This window comes from Rhea americana, unplaced genomic scaffold, assembly GCF_003343005.1.
Source record: "Rhea americana isolate MKP2758 unplaced genomic scaffold, rheAme1 scaffold_292, whole genome shotgun sequence".
NCBI lineage: Eukaryota > Metazoa > Chordata > Aves > Rheiformes > Rheidae > Rhea > Rhea americana.
The window spans coordinates 698,111-714,087 of NW_028186415.1; the positions used below are offsets into that span (position 1 = coordinate 698,111).

At 35.0% G+C, this 15,977-nt stretch overlaps 1 protein-coding gene across 2 annotated transcripts in view; it reads left to right on the forward strand.

Moving 5' to 3' along the window:
* Positions 1-15,977, forward strand: part of TUSC3 (tumor suppressor candidate 3) — a 137,443-nt gene that overhangs the window by 48,420 nt on the left and 73,046 nt on the right. For both annotated transcript variants that reach the window (XM_085309148.1, XM_085309149.1), the window contains exons 3-5: positions 10,807-10,924; positions 13,173-13,313; positions 13,939-14,079. In XM_085309148.1, the coding sequence (XP_085165274.1) occupies positions 10,807-10,924; positions 13,173-13,313; positions 13,939-14,079 (400 nt within the window). The remainder of the gene's footprint in view (positions 1-10,806; positions 10,925-13,172; positions 13,314-13,938; positions 14,080-15,977) is intronic.

The window sequence follows — 15,977 nt, forward strand, 5'->3', positions numbered from 1 at the left end:
TTATTTTCCGAAGGTGCTTTGTGATGGAAGTGATTTATTACCATTTAGTAATATGACAACTTCCTTATTCCTCCAGTTAAGTGATGTCCGAGGCTCTGACAGAGATGTGAGTTACCCCATGATTTCACAGCTCTGAGCAGTTCTTACGTGCAAGCACCTTTTTCCATGAGGACATGCTCATTGTGGAATACTGTCTGGCCCTGTACTTTGATGTATACTGATTGCTTCTGTTAGAATGCATATTAGACTGGGACCAGTATTTTAAGTCCAAGACCTTTTTCTGTAAGTTTCTCATTCAATAAGCTAACTATAGACATGGGAATAGGGCCAAGGGACCTAAAAGGTAGTCGTACTTAATTAGCATGCTAAATCAGAAAATGAGCTAATAAAACCTTCTCCAGCCAAAATATGCATTAGAAATTATTGCATTTAGTAATAGGCAGGATTATTTTGCAGGGTATTCTAACCAGTATTTAAATAGGCAGCAAATTGCTCTGTGGGGCTATGAATTAGGTAAGCTCTGTCTGAAACAATGTTGTTTCTTGATTTTAAACAGATGTGCCAGGCAAAATTGATAAATTTAACAGCTTGTTGGGTTTCTTAGGTGATGGAATGTGACATTTACAATAGAAACTGTCACAGGTACTATCTTAAGATGTAAACCTGTAGTTGTATATTTTTATAGGTTTTTTATAGACTTTTTTTTTGTTGTTACGGGAGTCAGTTGAGGGAGGGTATGTAAACTGCATTCCCTCAGTTCACTTTCCTCTTCTGAACTGTGAAGTGCAAAGAGTAGGTATAGAAGCTGTGCATTGTTCCAAAGTCAAAGGAATTTTTCCTTTACCACCTCCAGTGCTTAGTTGCTGCTGTTGTGTTGCCAAAGTTCAACTTCAGGAAATGAAATGGAAGCTGAAATTACAATACTATTTTAAATCATTTCTTATTTTCCTATCCAGTAGTTAAAAGTACACCAGATGTACTAAGTTCAGCTTTATAAGGGGTCAATTTATTCATTGGATTATAATAGAGGTATCAAATTCCTTCTCTGTGTTATGTACAGCTCTATGTACTGCATGTGAAAACAACATACATATTACTGTTATTAAGGGAGTTAATTTTGCTTACAATTGTATACTGTTTAGTGTACTGAAAAAGGGCTTATAAGCTTCATCCTGTAATATGCCACTTTAGGCTTTTATTTATATAGCAACAGTAAATCTTGAAGCAGAGAAGGAAGGAAAAATCAACATACTGCTTTTAGCTAGGTTTGTTTAAATGAATGTGAAGTTGAGATCCACTCTTGCCATGTGAAATAAAAGGAATTTAATGCAGTTGATTATACTGCACATAAAACCATTATCAGGAACTTTGACATCTTCTAATCAATGGCTAATTAATTGACAGCAGCACAGAATGAATATACAGAACTGAAAAATGTGTGCATTATTTTATCACCAGCTTCACTAGCCACTTTGCCTAGAGCAAAAATAGATTTTTARCTTAATCTGTAATGTTCTGTGAGGATACTTATGTCCAAAGTTTAAGTTAACTGTTACTCATCAAAATATTTTCAGAACAATTGCAGACAAAAAGTCAGTACAGTATTTCAAATATAAATCACAGACCTGGCAAGTTTGGAAGGGACCTCTGGAGATCATCTAGTCCAACCTCCCTGTTCAGGCAGGGTCACCTAGGGCATGTTAGACAGCATCGCATCCAGGTGGGTTTTGAATATCTCCAGAGAAGGAGATTCCACAACCACACTGGACAATAAAGTAGAACTGAGGCAGAAATACTTCAATAACTTTGCTGCAAGTGTTAGCACATTTTTTTCTCCTAAYGAGTGTGCTTGCTCTGTTTCCTGCACCACTGCCGTTAACTAAAAAGCCGTTTTTGTCTTTTCTCTTTAGTGGCTATATTTGACATTTCATTATGGATGAGGATAATGGATGTTCTCTTCTTCTGGAGAAGAGCAGTGAAAGACAGTCATCATTAAAGCAAACTATTGTAGATTTGCATATTTTAGGCTGATAGAGATCATGTATGTCCAGTCTTGTTGAAGTAACCTATATTCTTTTTGTTCCTTTGTGTATCCGATTTAGTGTTTGGCTATATTGTAGAATGTTTATCATTCTACAATCCCTGCTTTTACAAATCAATATGACTTATCTTGTAAGTGTTTTGAGTGATTATGCAAGCATTGAAGGAGAAGTAGTTTCTTGCATCCAGGAAGTTAGCACCTTGACACTTGTTCAGATGGAATATAGAATCAGTGTAGGATCAAGTTCTCTACCAGACTAAAGGCGTATAAAGCTCTTTTGTTGCTTAAAAGTGTTTTAACTTGGACCTGGTCTCTAAGGTATGAAGTATGAAAAAGGTTTTTTCCTGCCCCTTTTTAATACCAGAGGAGTTCAAAATTTTGAATAAAACTTTGGTTAGTGATACTGGCCAACTCTTATCAGGGTGATATTTAATCCAACTGATGTGMGAAAAAAGAAAAAAAAAGTTACCTGTCTATATAGTATGGACCTCTGTGTGGTCAGCTGAGCACATTTGTGTCAGAAAATACGTTTTTTACTGTGTACAGCAAGATAAGCGTTGTCACTTCAGTCGTGTTGTAAGTCACTTAAAGGTGTGTGAAAGTGTGTGGAAATGCTATCAACTTATTCTTAAAATGTTACGCACAAAGAAATGCCTGAGACATCAAGTGTTTGTATGAAACTTGTGTATGTAAAAATTACCCTTTTAGTCAAAGTAGATTATAAATTTTTTACTAAAATCAAAGCATACCACATGTTTTGTAGGTATTCTCTATTAAAAGTTATTTAACGTCTGATCTTTTCTTATTAGCCTCCTGAAGTTCAACTGGAAAATGTTGTTGAAAATTTCTGGTTTTGTATTTGTCAATTTTTGTCAAACTTACCTGTTGATCTAGGCTTGCTTGTTCTTGATATATTTCATATGTCARGATTGCTGTATTTAATGTTTTCCCCTTACCCTTTACTTATCTAATTTGGTTAATTCTCTTTACTTAATTTTGCTTGATTTTCTTCTAATCTTTTGACATTGTCCCTTTTCAGTATATACTTTTAAAAGTCAGAAATCTTTTGTTTACATTACTGATTGGAATTTATTCTTTAGCCCAGAACAAATTAGATTAGCTTATGGGAGCTTCTAGAAAGACAACTACAAATTTTGCTTTTTGAGCCAAAAAGATTGGTTCTATGTTCATCTTAATGAAATATTTTCACTTGYAGGCTAGAAAGAATAGGCTATCTGAATCCATCCAGTTCCCTAATGCATGGAGGCTTCTGTAAACTGATATCTTTGTATACTATCTACTCTAGTCTGGCCTCTAGAATGTGTGTTTCAAGGAAATTATGTGATTTATCCTAAAGTAGAATTTGAATATTTCAGTCCTACATTTTGAACAACTAAATTCAGATTTTCTGATCCAAAGACTATTCAAAGCCATTTGACTGCATAAGTGGCACAGTGTTTCTGTGGAGAAAATTATTTAGGTTCAATATGACATAATTGATATTGAAAGATGAATTAACTGAAACAGATTAAATATCCTATATGCTCTTGAATATTACAGCCAAAGGGGAGATTTTCTAAAAGTCATTTTTTTTTCTGTGGGTTTTTTTTTTTTCTGTATATGCTTGGAAATGTCTGATTAAACTATTTAGGTCCCAAGAAATTCAACTGGGTAAGTCTTAGCTGACTTTACCCACTAGGCCTATTCTTGATGCATATACTGTGCAAAAGCACATTGGAAGCAGAGATCAAAGGGGAATCTTACAGCAGGAATTTATGAATTCAWGTATTCCTATAATGGAAATGGAGTAATTTATTGAAGTACATCCTGAAGATGAGCACCTTGAACAATAATTTCTTTTAGTGACACAGCACTGGACCTTCAGCTTTCCATTATTTAAGTGTGTGTTGATTACGCTATTATGATGAATCAGTTTGGAGTTTATGGATTGGGCTGAACAGTCAGAAATAATCTGCCTTTAAACAGTGAGTCCTCGGGATGTAAAGCCAGCTTCTGTTTTTCRTTTGTGCTTATGCATTCTAGACATTCTCGACAGTTGCATTCTTATGCAACTAGACAGTCTGTGTCTGGTACCCATGCCGTTCAGTCATATTACTCAAAAATAACCTATGTATGTAAGAGAGAGAAAGAAGGAATGGTCACTGCAGTAACAGCATCTTTAGAGTGATGAAGAAATTATTTCTCAGCCTGTATTTTGGGAATTACATCCAGGAACCATAAAGACTTGTCTGACTTGAATGTAGCTCTGGGTGAAAATTCTTTTCCAAGTCTGACTTTCCTACTCTTTGTCTTCTTGCCTTCTGTGATCTGGTACCTGTTTTTGTTATTGTCACATTTTCCCAAAGGCATCAGCACTGTTTTACCACACAGACTTAAACCATCTTTTTTCCCCTCACTGCATGGTTTTCTGCTGCACTAGCCTGTTGAAACCAACATTGTTGACTGTTCTCTTCTGCTTTCATTGTTATCATTAGCTGGCTCTATTTTGTTTGTTGTTTTACCATCTAATCACTTCCAAAGCAAATTGTGTGAGGTCTTTATTTTACTTTCTAAGCCTCTGCTTCTCCCAGGTCATTGGCAGCAGTAACTGTCTCTGCATTAGATGCAGATATATTCTGGAGATGACTTCTTTTCCTTCCCCCCCCCCCCCAAACATTTTACATTTTTGTCTTGTTCATGTTTTAAAGTCATTATTTGGATATTTTCACTGACATTTTCATTGACAGAGGGAAATTAATTTAGAGAAATGAAACAGATAATTTCTGGAAGTTTTCTCCCTGCAATTGAAACCTATCAACAACAGAAGGATACATTTTTCCTGTAAATAGTGTTCCTTCCAAGGAACTTAGCAGTGTCAAAGTGTTTCGGTGGTTAGGGCCTTTATATCTGCCACTAGTCTGTAATTTGGTAATGGTTAAAACATGTCATGTAAATTAGACATTTACATCTTTCTGTGAATTTCAAGCTTCCTGAAACAAATGCATTTTGTTTTGTGTGCCTACTACTATGTTTGAGTACATCTGTGCATTTCCATCCTTTTTCTGTTTGTTTTTTTTGTTTTTTACGACATAACTGAGCTTGTTTGAATCATTGCAAATCAAGATTAAAGCTTAGAACTAGCATCATAAATGATCAGGGGAAAAATGAGGAAACAGAATGGAGGAATAAAGAAAAATGGAAATGGAACTATAATAATGGCAAGTGATGCATTTGTAGAGACAAACTGTTATAAGCTGCACAAACTACATAGACTCATAATTGTGTTGTTTCAGTCCTGGATGATTAGTGCTATTTCACTGTGAAAGTAACAAACCTGCTTCCTGATGCTTGGAGACACAGTTTTCCAAGGACTGTTTCTGTGAACAGGAAGCTGGACATGGCTGGTAATATATAAAAATTCTAGAGCTAGTGATTATTTTACTCCCCAATATTGACCAGATTGTTGTGTTTTTTAAAACATTGGAAGTTAAACCATTTTGAAAGGAATGATGATTACTCCCATAAGCTGAAAGGGTATGTGCATGTGTGTGTGTATAAATACATACATACATATATAGAGAGATGCATATACATATACACCTGTATCTATCTATCTTCTGGGCTCCCCAGGACAAGAGAGASATGGAGCTACTGGAGAGAGTCCAGCATAGGGATACAAAGATGATCAGAGGGCTGGAGCACCTGCCCTACGAGGAACGGCTGCGAGAGTTGGGCCTGTTTAGCCTGGGGAAGAGAAGACTGAGGGGGATCTGATCAATGGGGATAAGCACCTGAAGGGAGGGTGTCAAGGGGACGGGGCCAAACTCTTTTCAGTTGTCCCCTGTGACAGGACAAGAGGCAATGGGCAGAAACTGAACCACAGGAAGTTCTGCCTGACCGTGAGGGGGAATTTCTTCCCTGTGAGAGTGACGGAGCACTGGACCAGGTTGCCCAGAGAGGTTGTGGAGTCTCCTTCTCTGGAGATCTTCAAGGCCTGCCTGGATGCAACCCTGTCTACCATGCTCTAGGTGACCCTGCTTGAGCAGGGAGGTTGGACTAGATGATCTGCAGAGGTCCCTTCCAACCTTACTGATTCTGTGATTCTATGATCTATCTATCTATAGGTATATATACACAAGGTAGGGTGTGAGGGAGGTGAAATAATGTTGCAGGTGTGGCACCTGCTTTCTGATGACTTCTAGTGTTCTATTTTAGTGATGAGACTGAATTCTGTRAGAAATGATTGATGGCATCTGTTGGGGAAAAAAACTTGTTCCCACCGCATAAAGAGTAACTGGGGAATGAACTCCCAGTCAACTGCTTATAGCTATAGCTTTTGTATTTTGTTTCAGGATTATACAAAAGGTAAGTTACGATTCAACATACAGTTGGTATATTGTTAAATTTTGAGCTTAGTGTAGTGTGCCCTTCTTGAAGGGCTCTGAATATAGCTGTTGTTGACTCACAATGTGCAGAAAGAAGTGAAAAAAAATAATGAGAAAACAGGTTCCACATAATTTCGTTAATGTCTATCCTATCAACAAGAGATACCCCACATGCAGTTTTCCATCGTAGTAGTAAAGAAAGGGAATCTGGTTGGTTTCCTTGTTCAAGAAGATCTCAGAAAACAGTTTTCAAGTAGCTGGTTAAAGAGTAGGTCAACAAGAAGAAGAATCATCTGGTTATCAGGAAATTCTGACAAGGAGGTGTCATCAGAAAGGAAAAGAGGATCCTCTGCCTTTCGGTTTTTACCTGTTGATCAAGAGCAGGTAGTGTGAAGATCACTGCTGTGTCTCTTAACTGTACTGAAAGAGAATAATCTTTTGAACTTTTGTTCAAAAAGGAACAAGAAATATGGAAGGAGGAAACTGAAAGCTGTGCAGTTGCTTTTCCAGTGCACTTCAGTATCTCAATAACAGTATGGATGAAGTCCAGTTTTCCAGGACAGCAGTTATTTGTCTGGACCAGAGATGGCTCCTTTTTCTTTTTGTGGTCACAGATTTGTTTACTCAGTACTTTGCAACTTCTGTAAAGTCTTCTCTCATAGCTTCTTTTCACCTGCCAAATATTGGAGAGAGAGTGGGATGCGGTAAATAGAATATCATGGATTTTAACTTGCTTTCTCTTCTTATGATCGAGATCATAAAATTGGTGTCGTTTTCAGCAAGTATTCATAGCCTCTTCAAATCATAGGGTGTGGTGAATTTTCTGGACAGAGACTGTAATACTTTTAGCTATGAGATTATGAATCTGCAGAAAACTAAGTAAAACAAAACAGACCAACCCTAAAACAAAAACCTTACTAAGAATTCAAGAAGCAAACCCTCCAAATTTATTATCTTGATACCAAAAAGAAGTTAAAATATGCTTTTTGACCACCATGTCTCTTCATTTTGCAAAAACCATTCCAGATAAAAACAGCAAAATAGTTGCTGAGGTAGATTGTAGCACTGATAGTTTACTTCAGACAGATGGCTACTACCTGGTAGGTCACCTGGTAGTGTGGTCTTTGCTGATTGTACATTTGTAAGTTTTTTTTTTTTTTTTTTTTTCTTTTTTTTTTTTGGACAGCATATAGTGTGCCAAAAATTGAACAGCTTTTATTACTTTCTTTGGCTAAGAGTTCCACAGTCTATTTTACTCTTTTCCTAGAATTCAGTTTCTGTTTTCCTTAATGTGATGTTGGGCTAACAAGTATTGATACTAACTGATGTTAATTGGAGTGAGGTTATTTGAACTAAGTGTTTATGCTTTTTCATACCAGTTCATGTGGAAAGGAGTAACCAGCACTTCAAAATGTTGTTAATGTAGCTGTTTGCATTAGTAGTGTGTCCATAGGAAATTGTATAGTGAATGTAGAAAAATAATTGTGCTTCTAATAAAATAACTGTGTGATGTTTTTTGGTCGTGTACCTAATAATCCTATAACCTTGTATTCTCTGTCCTTTGTTGTTTCAATCTAACTCCTACAGATCCCTCAGTTATTTGTTATACTCACTTCTGCCTGTGCTTCATGTAGTCCCCAATTCTACTGAGACCTGCAAAATTAACTTTATGTATTCTGAGTAGTCCCATCATGGTAAATGAGACTACTTGCAATTTGTAAAGTTACTCGTACAGGCAGATCTTTGAGAGAGAGGGGATTGAACTGGGGACTTACTATTAAGCAACTATCTTGCATAGTGTATATGCTTATTTGTATCATATTTACAGTGATAAGAAGTAATGAAACCAAACCGTGTAATAGTGCATACAGGGCTGTTATCTTTAAAAAGCCTGCATTAAATTTCTGTCACTAAATTATCTCTGTCAGTCTTCATGAGCTATCTTCTCCCTTTACGTTTTGGCTTTCAGTTCTTGACCAAAGTGACTACTGGAATTAATCTCTCTTTTATGTGTACTGTTTTGTATTTATGAATGGCTCTATGCAACAGAAAATGCATGTCTAATAGCATTGGAAAGCATCAGGGACACCAAGAGTAAAGGATCTTCTAGATGATGGGCAGGAAAAGATCTTTGTTTTGTTTTATTTTCAAGTACAGCACTTTCCTGTTTCTAAAATATTTTAATATTAATTTAATTTTGATTAGTGAGTGGAGCTTATTTACTTCTAGAAATGAGAAGGATAATATAAAATTATTTGATGAGGGGTGGAAACAGTTGTGTGCAGAGTGAAAAAGGTAGGAGCATTGCTTTCAAAGGGCATGTAAGTATTGCTTTTCAACTCTCCGTTCACTACTTGAATGAAGAGTTAGGTTTCAGTATGTAAGTGCGAATATTTGCATTTAGAATCTGAATGACTTTAGTGGTGATTCAATTCAAACAGCTATGCTGTTTATAGTTTGTCTTTTCAGCATCTTTTTACCAAAAGTTGCTGTAATGTTACGATACAGAATACTTTGCTATCTTCAGTGAGAGGAAGAGATTAAATTTCAAATATGTTGCAGAAAATTTAAGAGGACCTTTTGCAAAATGTTACTTTCTGAAAAGGTAGATGCTTGTTGTATTAATTTAAAATAGTTTAGTTTAAAGATGTAAAATACATGAGGATCAAGGGGAACAAGAGTGTTTTATCAAATAGCTGGAGCATAGCTGGAGTATTTGAATTTCTCAGAAATATTGTTTCAGCAAAAGTTAAAGGTAGACTAAGAAGAATGATAGTATCAGGATGAAGGGGTCTTATCTTTTTCAAATAATAAAGATGGTCCAGCTTTAATATAGCAGGTTTAACAGAACAGTGCCCTACTGATATTACTTAAGCTTTTACAACATCCCTTTGATGTTGTCTGACTGCCCTCTTCAGGATGGCTGTGAATATGTTAGTCTGCTTAATGTAAAATACCCAATTCTAGAAATAACCAGGCCAATGTGTAAATTGCACATTTCTAACAATTACAAATTTTACCTGCTGAGTAAGTGTGATAATTAGTAGCTTTTGGTCAATCAGATAGTAAGGGTGAAAGTTTAGTTTCATTGTTCTTTATAGATTTTTTTTTTGATAAGAGATTGTCAAATTTCATTTCGACTATTTCTTATGATAAATATTCTTGTATACAATATATTCCTTAATATAGCACCACTTTACTACTCAGACTTATGCCTGAGGCTGGTCTCGGTTATGAGGAAATAGGGGCTCTTCTGACACCTCTGATCCTATCCTCCTCTTCCCCCCTCCTTTATACAATATATACGTCTAGTCCACAGTTTTTCTGTTGCAGTAAAAGCAAATTTTGCAGATACAGCTTTTAAGTAGTATTCTGGATCATCTTACACATGAAACTGATTTTATAGAAACACTGTTTTGAGAAAAGCTACAGAATGCAGTTATACTATTTTTGCATCCTTCCACATGCAAAGATAAGTTGCCAAATGGTCAAGCTCTATGGTGGACTCTATTATAGATAAGATTAATTTGTAATATGGAAATAAAGAAGGAAAATACATAAAGCCTAAAATAGTGCAGGGATTCTTTCAGTTCTTTTTTTTTTATGAATTATTTATTGATGTGGTTATGTCCTGTGGGAGAATCTGTGCTTGTAGGGTTCTGGGATTGTGTATTTGGAGAACTTTACTGGTAAGGATCCCTGAATCCTGCTCCTCTATGCAGAGACAGCAAAAGAAACTGCTGGCAGTATTGCAATGAGGAGGCTTTCTCACATGTYTGAGTAGTAACAGTATGACTTCCTAATGATGATAAAAAAGATTTTTTTAGTCCTATACGTTGTGCAAAACTTGTCTTTTATCACTTGTAAAACAAGTTTTATAGAAATAATGCTGAGTGTTTTATGCTACTCGAAAGCTACTGTTCCATTAGTTCCATCATTTCTGCATTGTGTAGCCGTTTTTGGCCAAGTGTAGGCAGACCTCCTCMTGTTGTTTTTCTGTTTCAGGAAGAATACTACAGTCACATTTCTTTGTTTTTTCCACTAATATCAGAATCACTGTGAATCTTCACTAAGTAAATCCTGATATATTACCTAAGGGCCRGGAAAGCATATCTTTGCACGGATGTTAGCAGATTTGGGTGATGCCACTTAGGCTACTCCTGTTTTAAGACTTTTAATTTTGGAAAATGTTTGCTTTCCTGTTTTTGTTAACGTGCCGTGTGATGTCTTCGGCATTAGTTTGGTTTTACGTATTTGTAATTCTGGAGAAGGTGGACGTGAAGCAGGTTTGTGTTACTAGCTGAAACTTCTTTTGGTAGTATCAGTGCTGAGAATGATGGTGGCAGAGTCTGACGTACGCTTGGTTCTTTCCTCTAACAGGCAAGCTAACGAAGAGTAYCAAGTGCTGGCCAATTCATGGCGCTATTCCTCTGCTTTTTCAAACAAACTGTTTTTCACAATAGTGGATTATGATGAAGGGGCAGATGTTTTTCAACAGGTAAATATTGGATACTGTGAAACTTCTTAAATTGTTTTGTACAGAGCAGTTATTTTAAAAACTGCATGCTTATTTGCCAAATAACATAACATAAGGAAACTTGCTTTCTGTTTGTGGATAGATACCTTTGTGATATATAAATTCTCCCGTGTTACAAATAGCAAATACTAAAGTTTGTATGATTTAGCAAAGACTGATTATACAAATAGCCACTTTTTAGCATTGGCCAAATGTAGTTTACCATATTTGATTTTCAATTGATATTAAATTTATGTGAAATTTTGTCAACCTACTGTTAATGTGGTTTTTTGGAGTTAAGTGCAGTGCAAGTAACTTTACATTTAAATAGTTCCTTTATCTTTGCTCTTAATTAAAAAGCTCTAATACTAAAAATGTTTAGTATTTATTGTTCAATTACTTTTTTTAATATATTAAAATTAATTACTCTTTTTAGTAAATGTTTTTGTTTCCATTAATCATGTTGGAATGTGTTGTATTAAAAAAATGGCTAGTCTTAAGATCTTGCTATTAATTTTAGTTCAGATGTGCTCAGAAAAATTATCCGTCCTCCTACATGGTTACAATGTCTTGTTTCGTCATTAAGCCAATCAATACATAATAGTCTTGTCCGATTTATTCCTTGTTTAAAAAAGCACAATTTCAATTTGTTTCAGATGGTACATGTATCTAAAAGCATATAAAAATTACACTAAATTACATTAAATGTGTAAGTTTTATTGGCTGTCTTTGAGAAATAAAGTGTTAATAAGGGACATTAATGACTGATGACTGATGAATGAATTTTAAGGACRATTTTTCATAAATACTGTTTTGACTTTGAATTTACATGTGCATAAAACATAATAAGAGATTTAAATTTTACTTACCAGTAATAAAATATTGATACCATCATAAAAAGAGGAATTTTATTTTCAGCGTTTATTTTGGTTATAGGGAAATGACAAAGCAGTTGCAGAGCCAGTGCATGCAAGCTCTGTACTATGTTAGGAGGGTTCTGTATCTTGCAAAATATTTTAATATAATATTTTGTAACATTTCTCTTAACCTTTCTAASAATATTTTTGTTTCCAAATCATTTCACTAAAGAGGAGGGCTGGTTTTTACTTAAATGGGAAATATTTTAATAACTGGTAMTTTTTGATGATAAGTTCAGTTCTGTACTTGATTAAATAATATGTTTTGCTAATGCAATAAAACTCATTCTACARGAATACAAATAAAGAAAAACAAATAAATAAATTTGCTCTACATTTGTTATTTAAGGAGCTCCATACTGCATCATCTTTAAATATTTCCCTTTTTTTGGTTAATTTCCAAATGTCTTTAAGTGTTGTATTTCACTATTTCTGAAATGAACTGAACTTGGAGGAATTTTCTATAGCAAAAATATATTATCCTGTATCAGCTTGCACAGATCAAGTTGCAAGGTAAATATGAAGTTGGACTATAAAGTGGCAAATATAAATGTAGATGTATTTGCTTACCATCTTTGAGGGTTTTTCCCTATGAAGTATAGCTGACAGAACTTACTATCTATCATATTATGAATTTTTTATTTCTTTAATTAAAAAGATCTCAATTCCCATGTGTTTCATTTAAATAGCTTTCAAACTGTATGCACCATGAGATGTTCCAGTGACTTCAGCACGTGGATTAGCATTTGTGTCTTTCTCAAGAGCAGTTACGTAGCCTAAGCTAGTTATCTAGGCCTTTATGGATTCAAAAAAGAATAATCGCTACTGAATGGGGTCTGCCTTGAAACAGGGGAAGTCTGAATGGATAGTTCAGACTAGATAACTCTGGACTGGTGAGAGTTAAGCCAGTGAACAATGTCAAAGTGTATAAACTTTTTTTTGAATTAGAACCTAATACACTTTAATAAAATGGAAGAGCGTGGAGACTTTGTTTTACTAATCACACTGCACTGTGTGTAAGAACTTGAAAGCATATGATACTCTTGCTCAGGAAAGTTTGCATCTGAAATACCCTATGGTATAACTAAGCTTCCTAAAGAAAGAATCTACCAGAAAGAAGCAGGAAGGAATGTTCTGAGCACTTTTTTTCACTGAACTGTACTTGGGGATGTATGAAAAGAGTAGTTTATATTCAGGAAGACAAATATTTTTCATGCTAATTAGACTTCTGTTGTCTGATGTCTGATACATAAAAGGTAAACATCTATAAGCCTGGCATTATTAATTTTTTTGCTATTTTGCTGTTTTTATAGCTGAATATGAACTCTGCTCCGACTTTCATGCATTTTCCTCCAAAAGGAAAACCCAAGAGAGCTGACACATTTGACCTGCAGAGAATCGGATTTGCAGCTGAGCAGCTAGCTAAATGGATAGCTGACAGAACAGATGTTCATGTAAGTCTTTTGACGATTTTAAAAGTCAGAGCCAAATATATCTTTGTAGTCTGTGATGGGCTGACAATAAGCACTGTCTTTCCTTCATGCCTTTTTTCTCCTCAAGCGTAGGCTCTTTAAAATAAACAAAACGTGAATTACAGTCATGGTAGTTGTGGTAACTTGCAGAATATATTTCAGTCTTGCTTTATTGAATCTTATGTATTCTTATGCTAGATGAAAACAATTAGTGATATTGTGATAACTAGTTGTTAATAATTAATGCATGCATGCAGTATTATGCAAAGCAGTCAGATCCGAAAGGTAACTGCTCTTAAGTTCTAACATATCCACCTGCAAATCTGTTGAAGAAGTAATTTTGAGGGGTTGAAYGCTTTATTTTTCTCGAAGTAGAAATAATAATTAAAATATCCTGCTTTTAAGTTTTCAGGTTAGTAACAAGTTATCTTTTTTAAAATAACGCTTTTTTATAGTATGTTTTGTATTTATTAAAGAGAGGGTTACTTTTTCTTATTTAAGGATAGCTTTCCTGATTAGTCTTTGCAAACCAAGATTTCAGATGCTCCTTGGTTGTTTGAATGGGAGGTGATCTGTATGTATACATGTATTTATTTTCCTTTTCTAGATTAGAGTATTCAGACCTCCTAACTATTCTGGTACAATTGCATTGGCTCTTCTGGTATCGCTTGTTGGTGGCTTGTTGTATCTGCGAAGAAATAATTTAGAATTCATCTACAACAAGACTGGCTGGGCCATGGCAGCTCTGGTAGGAAGATTTTTCATACTAGGATGCTTTTTCATGTGCTYTGTATCCAGTATGTGTGTTTCCATACCTGCACAATTAAGTTAGAAGGTATTGCTTGAGTACATCGTTCGGAATGGTACTGGCAGTCAAAGATTCATAACCTAGGTTTGGGGGCTGACTCTCATTCATGGTGAATATCAGTTCCTAGGTGTTGTTCACTGAAAATTAGCAAATAAATCAATAATTATAATTAGCTGCAGTTTTTTGTTTGAACTTTAGCAAGAAAATGTTTTTAATAAGGAGTGTTACTGATGTTCGTTTCTGGTATTGAACTTTAGAACTTTTTTCAGTAAAAGCAGTAATGTTATAATAGACTCTGTGGATACTAACATAACTTTAGGATAATGAGAAAGGTTAAGAAAATTAATCAAGACTTTTATATGTCTGTAGGAAAAACTGGTTTCGATAGTACTGACCTTAACATTCTATCGTCAACATAAAATATAGTAGGAAGATCTTATAGGGTTAACTTTAGAGAAATTTTTAAGGTAGTCAGTAAACTGTTCAAAATATTAATAAGTTAAACTATCAAGCCATAAATGTTTGAATGTGCTTAACAGTGTATTGCAGTGTATCCATTTATAATATCATTGTTTTCAAAATACTGAGAAGACAGGTAGAAAAATATGATCTGTGCCACATAGTCTGAGCTGTCTCAATTTTAGGTAAGYTATAGGTTGTGAGGATGGCAGATGACAATTAAGGTATATCAGGAAGTTTTTGTTACTAATTCAATTTCTGCCATCATTATGACTGGCAGAAGAAGAAAAGTTTGAAAAGCATCAGCTATGGCTTAATTTTCAGGAGCACTGAATCAGAGGCGTGGTTACCAAGACTGGAAGAGAATCTAGGGTTATTGAGTCCAATCCAACATTTTACAGCTTAATAGATCTTCTCCTTCCTTCTGTATTAGCATATTAATGTATTAATTGAGAACAATACTTTTTTTTTTCATTTTGTCCTTGTATTTTGTATGGCATGAGCCAAGTTTATGTGGCCAGAATTGTAGATGGAATATAAGATGAGTTTAGCTGTGCAATAACATTTGTGTTTTAGCTCTGGTGGGGATAGCCTACTGCTGCCTCCTATGATTCTGTTTGCCTCTTCAAAGCTGCCTCACATTGGTAGTTTGTTGTTCTGCTCCCTCTTGAGCAACAGGTTGTTTATCTTCTTGTGACACCTTCAACTGATGAGTCCATTGGCAGCTTGTACTGAATCAATTCAAAGATGAAGTTGCCTAGTACCTGTTGGACGCTCATTCATTTTTATTTCTAAATGATTAACAAGATCTTAAAGTTTAGAGGGTTTAGAGTCCCTTAATATTTGGCATTACTCCTGAGCTATGGTTACTGATTATGCTGTTTTCTCTCATGTACTGTCATAGCCTTTCCTTCCAGTGTGCGTGGCATGCATTCTTGTTTAAATGAACAGTTTGTTAATCTTCTCCATTTATTTAGCAGTGAATAAAATTCAAGTGTAGGAGAGAAGATTTTAAATAAATCAATAAATTAGATTTCAAGTAGACCATTTCCTGTTGTAAATTATGATCTAGAGAGTCTGGGACAGAATGGGCTTTTCTACTCCTTTTCAATCAGGTGCCAGAAAAACCTGTCATCTTAGTACCAGGCTGTCACTTGGAGTACCCTGAACCCAAATACAGAGTTTTTTGACAGTTCTCTTCCAAAGTAGTATTTATTCCCATATATTTTGTTCCATATATATTTCTATATTTCTATATTCTGTTATAATCTGCATCAGATAAAGCAGTTAAAGGCATAACTGGCTTAATAATTAAGAAAATTAGCATACCAATTTTTTTTTTAATACTTCATCTTTTTGCTAGGAACTTTCGCGTGCAT